The sequence below is a fragment of the Vipera ursinii genome, assembly GCF_947247035.1.
Source record: "Vipera ursinii genome assembly, chromosome: 5".
NCBI classification, from domain to species: Eukaryota; Metazoa; Chordata; class Lepidosauria; order Squamata; family Viperidae; genus Vipera; species Vipera ursinii.
The window spans coordinates 48587039-48599047 of record NC_139518.1 but is presented as its reverse complement, the minus strand read 5'-3'; the positions used below and the strand labels follow the sequence as shown (position 1 = coordinate 48599047).

General features: G+C 37.8%; 3 protein-coding genes across 5 annotated transcripts in view; 1 reads left to right on the top strand and 2 right to left on the bottom strand.

Annotated features, from left to right (window-relative positions):
- The window catches only part of CFAP43 (cilia and flagella associated protein 43), a gene marked incomplete at its 5' end in the record, with an annotated part of 63916 nt that extends 58062 nt beyond the window's left edge, over window positions 1–5854 (top strand). The window contains 4 exon segments of the mRNA XM_083363294.1: window positions 596–676; window positions 2952–3105; window positions 3637–3833; window positions 5602–5854. Coding sequence (XP_083219420.1) covers window positions 596–676; window positions 2952–3105; window positions 3637–3812 — 411 coding nt within the window. The 3' untranslated portion in view covers window positions 3813–3833; window positions 5602–5854.
- Window positions 3814–7183, bottom strand: SFR1 (SWI5 dependent homologous recombination repair protein 1). 3 transcript variants are annotated; one of them, XM_083363827.1, is made up of 4 exons: window positions 6954–7183; window positions 6000–6106; window positions 5509–5913; window positions 3814–4536 (listed from the first exon to the last, which is right to left on the bottom strand). In XM_083363827.1, exons 2-4 carry the CDS (start codon window positions 6087–6089, stop codon window positions 4345–4347), a joined length of 687 nt encoding a protein of 228 aa, XP_083219953.1. In that variant the 5' UTR covers window positions 6090–6106; window positions 6954–7183; the 3' UTR covers window positions 3814–4344. The 3 variants fall into 3 exon arrangements, with proteins under 3 accessions (XP_083219953.1, XP_083219955.1, XP_083219954.1); XM_083363829.1 differs by having other exon boundaries at window positions 5509–5935; window positions 6954–7050; XM_083363828.1 differs by having other exon boundaries at window positions 5509–6109; window positions 6954–6986.
- A 2842-nt stretch (window positions 7184–10025) lies between these two features.
- LOC310641336 (uncharacterized protein) lies at window positions 10026–12009 on the bottom strand. The gene is made up of 2 exons (XM_083364305.1): window positions 10559–12009; window positions 10026–10523 (listed from the first exon to the last, which is right to left on the bottom strand). The coding sequence occupies exon 1, from the start codon at window positions 11749–11751 to the stop codon at window positions 10699–10701; it is 1053 nt and encodes a 350-aa protein (XP_083220431.1). The 5' UTR covers window positions 11752–12009; the 3' UTR covers window positions 10026–10523; window positions 10559–10698.

Below are 12009 nucleotides of genomic sequence, written 5' to 3'. Positions count from 1 at the left end.
ACCCAATCAGAACACACTTGGTCCCCCACCCAATCAGAGCACACCTCCACCCACAGAACACCCCCCCTCTGGCAGTTTAAAAAAGAGGAACAAACAGCCACATGCTTCTCCCAGAAGAAGGAAGCTAAAGCCACCAGCCTGCTGATGACGGATGGGATTCCGTCGAAACGTCGCCCCTACACCTTTAGTTCTACGCGGGGAAAAACCCGAATATGTAGTTTAGGATCACTTTATTCCGTAAAGTGAAAAAGTATGTTTTTTTACTTATTCAGTAAATTAGGTTTTATCTATTTTAGGACTTACATGGAGAGCAGATCAAATTTAAGGTCATATTTCTGCAAAAATATTTTAACATTCAACAGGGTTCACAATCTTAAGCACAACTGCATATGCACTATACCTGAGACAGGATATTATAGTCTGTGCTAGCTCAATAAAAGCACTTTGGAGGTAAATGTGAATTTACTTAAGATTTGTTGCTGGAAAGCAGAACAATCTTCCTTTGGAAGATTACTTTTGCTTTGTTAATATTGCAAATCTAGGATTTAACATTGGAAGCATCAGCTATATTAGCTTAATCTTTTGTTTTTCATAGTTCTTATCAGTCTTAAACTATGATAAGCGGATGAATCATGAAGTATCAATAATGGAAGGAACATTTAACTTTCTAGACAAGGTAAGGTTTTTTTATGGAATAAATTTTAATGAAGAAATATGGAACATACAACCTACTCAACATATTTATCTTAGTTTAGACTTACAGATGCCCTCATATTTGTACCTGCTAAAGGTACAATTTTGAGTTCTTCTAAATACTTCCAATCACCTCTACTTTTGCTTTTCACCACATCTGTAACCTTCAAACTAGTCCTAATTTGTCACCCAAAAAACTGTCTTTTTCTAGACCAGGGTAGGCAACCTTGGCTCTTTTATGACTTGTGGACTTCAATACCCAGAATTCCAAAACCAGCCATGCTGACTCAGGAATTCTGGGAGTTGAAGTCCACAAGTCATAAAAGAGACACGGTTGCCTACCTGTTCTAGACTGACCTTTTTTCATTGTATACAAAGTTTGCTACATGAAAAGGATTAACTTATTAAAAGAATTTTATTTTCAAACTTATTTGCACACAAATGACCTTCACCCAACTACTAGATGAGATTATTTTAGAAGTTACCTCAGTCAGTAGGATTTATTTCAATATGCACTCCTCTCCTTCCTTCAGTTGTCATAAATGAACTGATTTATTTCCCTCATTCTGAATACACTACAGCATCAGTTAACCTCCTTCTAGCTATTAGTTATCTTTATTTATAATGTTAAAGAGACAAAATTGAAGAATAGTTTACACCAGTTCGTTTCATTTGCTTATTATTATCTTAGTATCACTTTTCCTCAAAGAATTTAAGAGTGTACTATAGAACTTAACTCAGTTCTCCTCAATTTAGTGCTTGTCTTGCATTGTTGAACTTATATGAAGTCTAAAACATAAATGGAAAAATATTGCTACAATTCTGAAATATTTCCACAGTGAATCACATTTTTATAGACAAAAAATAAGACCATTTTGGAAAGGGGATAGAACAGATTGAAGAAAAAGCTGTTTGCAAGCAACTTTGGTTGAAAGCTTATCAAATGATAAAAAGATCACTAGCAACTTGAATTATTTAAAATATTTTAAGTAAATAATATATATAATTTGAAAACATCATTTATCTATTGATGAAGCTTCTGTATGTCTGCTTGTATAGGGCTTTTCAACCTGTGGTACATTGGCACCTGGCAGGTGGTTTGCGACCATCCTAGAAAAGTGGTAGCGGGGGAGGGGAATGAGCTGAACTGGTGGCAGCACCGCAAAATCCTGAGCGAGAGACGGCTGGAGCTGCAGGGCTGTCAGGACTCAGTGGAAGCGCCAGGATCAGCACCAGGCTCCAGCTGGAGCTGGACGCTGATCCTGGCGCTTCTGCTGAGCCCAGAAGTGCAGATCATCTGGAATGTTGCAGCATCTTCAGGGTCTTGTGATTAACATTCAGATGTTTGGCAACTGATTCATATTTATGACAGTCAGTGTCCCAGGGTCATGTGAAGTAACCAAAACCTGCTGCAACCACCCAGCAGATGGGGAGGGAATAAAAACCAAACACTCCCCCACACCCACTGCCAATCCTCAACAGAAATGCTAACAATGAAAACCTCGGACAGGAGGAAGAGTGCCGCCGGGCAGGCGTCTTGCTCGGCTGTGGCTTGGGGGCACTTTTTCCAGTGCCATTGTAACTTCAAAGTCACTAAGCAAACTGTTGTAAGTCGAGGACTACCTGTACTTCATCACTTTTTTCCTTTTTTTTTTGGTCAAGTTTTTGACACCTTGCTAGGCGACTGGTGGTACTAGCATGTTGCCATATCCTAAAAGTGGTACAATGGGTGAAAAGGTTGAAAAGCCCTGTGCTTGTACAGCTACCATAGAAGCTGAAAAAAAGCCAGTTTCTTCAAAGAGAAGCCAGTAGAAACAGAAAAGACTCATCTTTGCCTGCTTTGGATCCAAATCTTTTATATGATTGAGTGCTCCTGTTTTAGTAATATAATTATTTCAACTTCTCACTTGGGGAAACAATATACCAAAATAATATGTTCTATAGCAGGGGTGTCAAACTGCTGGCCTCTGGGCCAGATTCGTCATGACGAAACCACAGCCACCCCATTGCTGGCCATGGGGAAGAAGCTTCGATATGTAGCACGTCGTCGGGAGTTTGACATGTCTGTTCTATAGTCCTTGGGACCCTCACTTTCTATTAATAGTTTGAGTTACCAGCTACATTTTTAAACTTTGAATTAAATCATATTAAAATCTAACATTGCCCTCCTTCACAGAAAAAATAAAATTTGTTTTAGCACCTTTTCACTTAATGCATTCTAAAGATCCCTTTTTAATAAATTTGTTTTCAATTACCAGGTTCACAAGAAAAATATAGAACAAAAAGAAAAAATAATGAAAGAATTAGAGAAACAAATACATTTAAAAGAGGTAGCAAACCAGAAGCTCAGCAAAAAATTACAAGAAATGCTTGTTATTGTATCAGAAAGGCGGCATATTTATGAGGCTACTGGTAAGTCACATGCAAGGATCAGATATCACTTTTCTGCCAAAAAAGATCGCAATGGATTTTCTTCTTCTACTGAGTTCACATTATGCACTTTATGAAAATCATTTTTCCCCCCAAAATAATCTGGATATTATCGAAGTATGTAAAATCTCCTAGGTCAATTACCAGTTGCCACAACATTGTTAAGCATTGCAATATATTCTGACATTTTTATTGTCTTTAATTCCATTTTGTTATTTTAGATTTTTCAATTATTTTGAGGAGATGGTCACCGATCTCCTACCACTAGCAACTGGATCACTTCACTCAGTGAGCCTTTTAGTAATACTGATAGGCAGCAAATGAATCTAATAAATAAAAATAAACAAGTATTTGGGGTGCAAATGAAGTAAATGTTTCATCAATCGTATAATGATGTACAGCTCATAAGAAGATGATAGTTACCATAGTCCTACTAGTAAATTTGAAAAAAATTGGGAAAGACTGGTAATTAGTTCATTGATTTTATTCTGAATATTTTTGTTTAAAAACCAGACTCAGAACTACTGAACCAAAACATTGCTAAGGAACATTATGAGGACATTGTACAACGACAGCAGCTGGTAGATCTTGCAAAAGCACAAGCCCAGGAGTTGGCCGTCCTTCAAGCTGAAGTAGAAAGATTGAGAATGAGAACATTCCCGGCTTTCTTTGATGTGCAACAATTTTAGCAATAAACTCTCTTAGACAAGGTAGTTTTTCCCCTTCCTTTCCCTTTCAACTTAATTCTTTATTACATTAAAATAGTTTTATAAATATTGTATCATAATTTATTTTGATCACTTCAATATATTCACAATGCACTTAAATTTTACCAGTTTATATTGTAACAGATTACAACTGGTATATTCCACTTTTACAAAACCAAAAGATGTGTAGTGGAATACATAAAGGAAATATAGAAATATATCCTTGTATATGGAAAAGTATCCTAAAGCAACTTTGCAAAAGAAATTGGCTGAATGATTGCAATTTGAAGAGAGACTGTATTAAGAACAAATGAGAAGGGACATAACAGAATCATGGAATGTAATGTATTAAATAAGGAGGCCAGGATTTAAATAGAGGCTGGAGTAAAAAAGGAAACAAAAAGAGGTAGCAGGTTCTTATAATAATCTAATCATACAGTTCAGAACTTAGATTCAATTTTTGAAAATAGTCATCTTTTGATAAATTTTTAAGAGTGAAATAAAATACTAATTTTTATGGATCTGTAAAATCTTCATCTGTTCGGATATAATGTAAAAGTTTGTCATCTAATCCAAAACTGTCAATCAGTTGAGTCAGACTTAATTTCTTGTTATCAGTAGATAAGGCTGTCTGCAGCTCATATAGCATTGCTTGGGAACTCTTTCTCCATTTTGATATCAGAAATTGTAACTCTTCTGGGTTATTCTGCAAGGAAATAGAAAAAAAAAAGCAATATTTATACAGTGATATAGCTGAAATGGATAACCTAAACAAAGATTCCAATAGAGCAGCGGCCCCCAACCTTTGCGGCTTGGCAGCCTGGCTGGAGGGGGACATGGGAAGTGGGCTGCATGAACAGCAGGCTGGCGCATGTGCACGCACAGTTGCATGTACATGCTCTCTCCAGCCAGCCACTCATACAGTTCAATTTCAAATAGGCCACAGCCTGGTAGTGAGTTGTGGCCTGGGAGTTGGAGACCTCTGCAATAGAGAACAGAAATTCACAGAATTTAGAAGTATAAATATCAGGATTTTCCCCTTGCCCCATGTTTGTAGTGAACTTTCAACTTGAAAGAATAAAGTATCATACACAAAAACTATTTAAAAAATCTTTACATGTTGGAGACAATAAATTTACTTATCGTTACTTGTAGAATATATTTATCTTACTTAGGAGTAGAATTTTAACATATATTCGTTTGGGAAAAAAACACCCTTTCCTACTTTCCAGAACAAGCAAAGTACATAAACATTGGCACAGTTTAAACAATTCTGCAAGGAATCATAATTTTAATATATGCAAAAAGACAATGAGTGAATAACATTGAGTACAAATATAGTTTATATAGAATTGGTATTGCATAAAAATATGTTTTTTCAGCTTTAAATTAAAAATAGACAACACTTTACATATGGGCAAGAAATAGTATCTTATTAAGGAAATGACCAATTTCCATTACAGTTAAACTTATTCATCCCTAGAATAGAGGAAAGCTATTATGCAAGAATCAAGGAGAACATAAATTGGGCTTGATGACGTGCTAAGATCAGTTAATATTTGGGAATGCAATAGTATAACAAAAGTATTGAAAAACAGCCTTATCTATATGATTTATTTCTAATACATTTAAACTTATTTAAAACTGTTCATGAAGTCTTAATATTTACTTTACTTACCTTTGTTCTATATAGTTTGACTAATTTAAGTCTTCGAAGAATGTCTTCTTTTTCCTGAAGCTGCTTCATTAGTGTCATCTTTTCCTCCAACAGATCCCATTGTTTACAGTCTGTCCCCAACAAATTAATTTCTGAAGAATTGTGCGTAGCTTTATTATATCCATTGTATTCAGATAGTGATCTGTCTTCTGCAGAACTCTTCGAACACATAGTTTCATCAGGAACTTTTTCCAAGCACTTATCCTCAGCATGTGATACAAAATATGGTTCTTCCATTGATAAAGTTTTCTCCTTCTGATTACTATTGTTTTCATCATCTATTTTAAGTTGTTTGGCGACAATAAAATTTGATTGAAAGGATCTTCTTGTTTTCTTCAACCGTTCTCGTAGAGTTGTACTCATTAGCTAACGTAAATGTAATCAAGAGCTGTTTTTTAATAATCTGAATATACAAACATACATTAAAATACATTTCCTGATATATTTATTACCTGTTTCCCTAAGCTGCTGCTTTGAACAGAATTCTCACAATTCTCAGGAGTGTGGAGTGATCTAGATTTGTTCAATATAGGTGTCCCCATTTTGAGAACTGATTAGCCTGCTTGAAAGAATATTTCAAGGTTAAGGTAACAATTTCCATTTACTGGTGTAAAATCATCTTTTACAATATTGCTTGAATTCTGGAGTCTTCCATTATAGCACTGACGTAGGAACCTCTGGTTAATTGATCTCATGAAGAGTCTAAATCATAAGCTACCAACTTGCACAATTGTTTCTAAACTAGATAAAACCACAAGTCCGCAACGTTCCTAGATACATCTCCTTGTTGCATACATACATTTTGCAACTTGCACGTGAAAGACTCTATACTCTTGGAGATGGTGCACATCCCTTTCACAAGAAGTTTTTAACTAAGCTTCTTTTGAAGCAGAATTTATTCTGCAGGACTTAACTACTAAACAGAAATGCGAGCTGGAACAGTCGCCTATTTTGAGTACGTATTAGACAACACCTGGCCTTTTTGTTATGTCTCCTGTAATTAGTTGCATGAGAGCCGAGAACTAGTAAGCCTAGAGGAGGTGGGAGAGGGTGCGACCTGGCTTCCCAGGATAGAAGAGAGAGACTTTTTCCCATTAGCTTTAAAAGTCTCTTATCTTTCCCACCTGAACACTCCTTTCCGAGCATTAAGCATCATTTCTTTCCCACCTGAGCACTCCTTTCCGAGCATTAGGCATCATTTCAAGTACCTTTTCCTCTGGGACTGGGGTAGGCAACCTCGGCTCTTTTATGACTCATGGACTTCAACTCCCAGAATTCCTCAGTCAACATAGCTGACTCAGGTATTCTGGGAGTTGAAGTCCATGAGTCATAAAAGAGCCGAGGTTGCCTACCCCTGCTCTGGGAGGAAAACAAATTTATCTTCAGAGGAACTGAAAAAGAATTACCTCAGAAACAAAGCACCATCCAAATCTGGCCGCTCGTAAACACGCAGCCCTGTTTTGAGCTATCCGCTCAAGCGGAAGCGGTTTAAACGCACCCGGCAAGACGTAACCTCTCCGCCTGTGGCGTCACTATCTCAGCTGCAAGGGCTGAACGGCGGGGAAAGACGGCAGGAAGAGCGAATCGCAGAAGAATCGCGCCGGGACATTGAAGGGGAGGGCGGGGTGACGTCGGCTGCACGCCGTGGGTTTAATCCAGCGTTTTTCTCGAACTTTTAAGCTGCGTAGACTTCAACTCCCAGAATTCTGCAGTCAGCATTTTGGAAGTTGAAGTCAATACGCTATTGGCTCCCGAGTTTCAAAAACACTGGTTTAATGCAACCCTTTAGGATTCTAGGCCAGCTCGAACTGAATGAACTCCCCTTATGTTCAAATGAGCTTATTCCTAGATGAAGTCTGGTTTGCTAACTGTTACGTTTCTTCTTCCCACTTAGCAATTATTAAAATGCCTAGGTGAGGCTTTTAATTTTAATTTCTCTTGGTAGTTATTAAAGGGGGGCAAATGATGATTTGATATGATATGATATGATATGATATGATTTTTCTATGTCCTCACACTGATTCTTCCATTCTTTAAACCACAGTTAGGTAAAAGTCTGGCAGGCGGCTGTTCGTTTAAAAAGTAATTCTTATTGCTAATCTTTGAAATTGAGTTTTTATTGGCTAGTGGGATATATGAAGAACTTGAGTTTTTGTCTCCCAAGCCCTTGTGTATACAGTTTAAATACCCAAGAGCTTTTGAATGTTGAACACATTAATCACACAACAAATCAGGGGTATTGTTCAAGGTACAAACAACCATTCTCAAGCTATAGTTTGGACACATTATACAAAGATCCTGGAATGATAATGATGAAAAAGTAGAGAGAACATGAAGTAAGGACGGATTCAATTATAGTAATAATAAATTAACAGATGAATCTAAAGGGCCAGGCTGAGGATAGAACATTCTGGAAGGAAGTTTAGTAGTTTGTGGCCAACAAGAATTTGAAGGCACCTAGTTAATCAAGAGTTATTTAGTTTGTTTTGACTGTTTTCAGATCCATTTTATCAACATAAGACTGATTTTCACATCGTTCAAACTCTTCCACAGTTGTGCTCTGGTAATTGTTTTTATATAATAGTGATAGAAGTAAACGAAAGGTCTTCAAAAATTTTAATATTGAAAGAGAAATTTAAAACTGAATATGCTCCAGTGGAAATTTACTAGGTGAATGGAGAAGATGAGAACCAGTAGAGGAGAGCACAAAGGAAGGATGTTAAGTGAAACACGTAGGCAAAAATTAGCTGGGTCTTAAGAGTTTTTACGTGCTTTCGAACTGCTAGGTTGGCAGAAGCTGGGACGAGTAACAGGCACGTAACAGACTGAGCGCCTGTTACTTGTCCCAGCTTCTGCCAACCTAGAAGTTCGAAAGCACGTAAAAATGCAAGTAGAAAAATAGGGACCACTACAGTGGGAAGGTAACAGCGTTCCGTGCACCTTTGGTGTCTAGTCATGCCAGCCACATGACCACGGAGACGTCCTCGGACAAGCGCTGGCTCTTCGGCTATGAAACGGAGATGAGCACCGGCCCCTAGAGTTGGAAACGACTAGCACGCATGTGCAGGGGAACCTTTACCTTTACCTTTACTAAGAGTGGGAAAGGAAGAAGACAAGCTATAAAAACGTCTGTTAGAGAAGATAACTAGCAAAAGAGGAAAGAACCTATTTTTTTCTAAAAGGTCACAAAAAGGGGGCCAGAACCCAGGCAACTGAGCATGTGCAATTAGTTGATTAATATTAACTGACACACCTTGCATAAATTATCTCTTAATTTTAAGGTACATGGGATGTATGATTTTAGTATGTAGCAGGAAATATGTAGGAGGTGGTAGGAAACAGTGTAACCTCATAGTACCTCAGCCAATGGGGAAAGAGAAGGGATGTGCGGCCGGGGCCAGGGATCTATAAAAATGGGAATATTTTGGGTTGAAACTTTGGAGAGAACCAGGTTTTAATAGCTTCTCTCCCTGCTTGTTGCAATAAACGAAACAAAAGGCCTTCACTGTGTCTTGGCTGGTTATTGGTCAGGCGAGCTTGCCTCTGGTCACGAAGGAAAGTAGCCAGGAGCTCATAACAATAGTTTTCATTAAGTTGAAGTAGCATAAAGTTAAAAAATCATATGTTTCAGTTTCAAAATAGTTATTTCCAGTCCCTTTTTTGTAAGAAAAATGGTGCTGGAACTCACATCTTGTTAATCTTTTATTTAAAAAATTATATATTCAGGTGCCGGAACTCTGTTCTGGTGCGTTCTATGACAAAAAGAAAGCACTGGTTATTTCGCTTTTCTCCTGATATGACTTGGCAATGGACACAGTCTATCATGCTTTGTCTTGCAATGTGGTTGTTGCCAGGGTTTAGTTGACATCTTCCCAGCTTTGTTGGGCTACTGGAGGCTTCTGTGGATATGCTGCCTCTAAGCACTGAAGACAACCCACTATATGGGCATTTTGATTTGGGCTGGAAAGAAACTAGATACCTCGTTTCTGCAGAGTCATCTGCCCTTGTAATGCCAAATTTACCACTTCTTTATATACATGGATGGAGTCACTGCATTTATCTAATGAAATTTATTTTAGTTCATAAATTTGTTAATTTTTTGCAAAGCATACAGGGTTCACACTATTCTCTGCTGCAACCGGTTTATAATTCAAATTACAATACAGAAAATATTTAAAATATTGTTCTGCCAACAATAATAAATATTAGACCATGCTGGAATGGGAAGGGCTAAAGACCTTTCTCCGCTGCTTAGTAACTGTACTGTACGCATGTTCCTTCTAATTAATGCTTCAGGACATAGAAATTAATACGTAGTATGCTTTGCGTGTTAAGCTAAATCATAATGTTTAGCTTTTTTTTTTTTAATTGAAAAGTTTTAAAATACAATTTTCCTTTAAAAAACCCCCCTTCCCCCTCCCTCCTCCCCCCCTACCTCCCCTCCTCCCCCCTCCCTCCTCCCCCCTCCCTCCCCCCCCTCCCCCCCCTACTTCCCAGAGCTGAATACAAGGTATATATATATATAAAAAAGCAAACCTAAGCAACCATATACTAACAACTATAAATTCTAAAATCCATCACTCTCTAGCTTATATAGGATAAAACAAACCTTAACAATATTAAATATATATATAAAAAAAACTAGAATAAGAAAAGGACACTCTCTAGCTTATATAGAATGGAACAAACCTTAATAGTATTAAACATATATTAAAGACAAAAAAAAAGGAAAAAGAAAAAAAAACCCTTCTCAACCCTATACTTATCCTAAATAAACTCCATCCATTTTATCCATTCCATGATATAACATTCTTACAAATAATTTTCCAAATTAACCAAGGATCCCAAATCAAAAAACTTTAAAGTCAACTCTTCTGTAATCGACCGTTCCTCTTCCAGTACCACATCTATAATTATTCCAAACACAACAAAAAAGAAAAAAAAAAAAGAAAAAAGATTGCAAACAAAACTTGAACCTTCATTTGAGAATCTTCTGTATATTCCCCCAAACTTTAATCCAAAAAAGCTCACCCTTTCCACAAAACCACCAAATATAAAAATATATTGCGTCTACACCCAAATCTTTTCCCCCCTCCCCTACTTGACTACTTGACTATATCGTAAAAGTTCCAAAAACTTCTGCGATTCCTGCTACTTTCTCTTCTTAGATCGTTTTGCAGCAGCATGCGTCACCCTCTGTTTTATAGATTCATCCGACGAGGTTGTATCTTGATCTCCTCCAACACCGTTGTCTTCTATCTGACCATCTTCGGCCTTTTGATGCACTCCTTCTCCAGATCCCTTTCCAGCTTCCAAAAGTGTTAATGGCGTTGCATTTAAAACATTATTGTAGAAATCACGCGCTTGCATCACAGTAACCAAACGGTACTTTTTACCTTCGTGCGTCACCATCAACCCCTCTGGGATCTCCCATCTGAACCTTATATCTCGCTGCTTGAGCTCTTGCACAAGAAATGTAAAATCCTTCCTCCTCCTTAGAATCTTTGGAGGAATTTCTTTTAAGACCAAAACTTCTTGATTAGCAATCATAACTTTAGTATCATAAGCAGCTTGTATAACTTCATCTCTAGTTTCCCTTTTTGCAAAATATACCACCACATCTCTAGGCAACTTCCTCTGTCTGGCAATCCATGAATTCACACGAAACACTTTGTCCATGCCTCCTTTTATTTCAGATGCTGGCTGTTTCAACACTATTTCAAAAGCCTCAGAAACCAGCTGCTTTAGATCTTCCTTAGTATTCTCCTTTAAGCCTCTAATTCTAATGGCAAACTGCATCTGGAAATATTGAGCAAGACACAGTTCCTTTTCCATTTTATTTTCATTCTCCAATACTTTTGCTTCTAATATAGCATTCTTTTGAGTCAAGTCTTCTAGCTTTTCCTCCAATTCTTCCACACACCGAGCCACTTTACACACTGAAGTCAAGATGTCTACCCTCATCGCTTTGAGCTTCTGTTCCATCCTCTCCTCCATTCTCTCCTCCAATTTCTCCAATTTCTCCTCCATCTGTGCAAATCTAATATTAATTGATTCCAAAATTACCTGGGTATGTTTTTCAAGAGCATCTTGTAAGTCCTTTGATATCAATACATCAGGAGGATGCAGCGCCTGCAATAATGATTGTTGCACGGGAGAAGTTCCAGCACTCCGAAGAGTTTTAGGGGGTGGTTTAGCCGCCATCTTTTACCAAATATGACGCACTTTCACTTCAGATTTGTAATCCAAAAAAGTCCATCAAGCTGGAGAGTAAAACATAGTAATCCTCTTTACCATTTCCTCTTGTATCGCTCTGCCTGCTCCTTTAAATCATAGTCATTCCTTCAGGCAGGGGTGGTCGCAGACGGCTGGCTCTGCTCCAAGAAGTCAGGAGCAGAGGCGACGGCCAGCTGGGAGCAGCCCAGGCTACGGGGGAGTTCAATCCTTCAGCCGCCCAAGCCA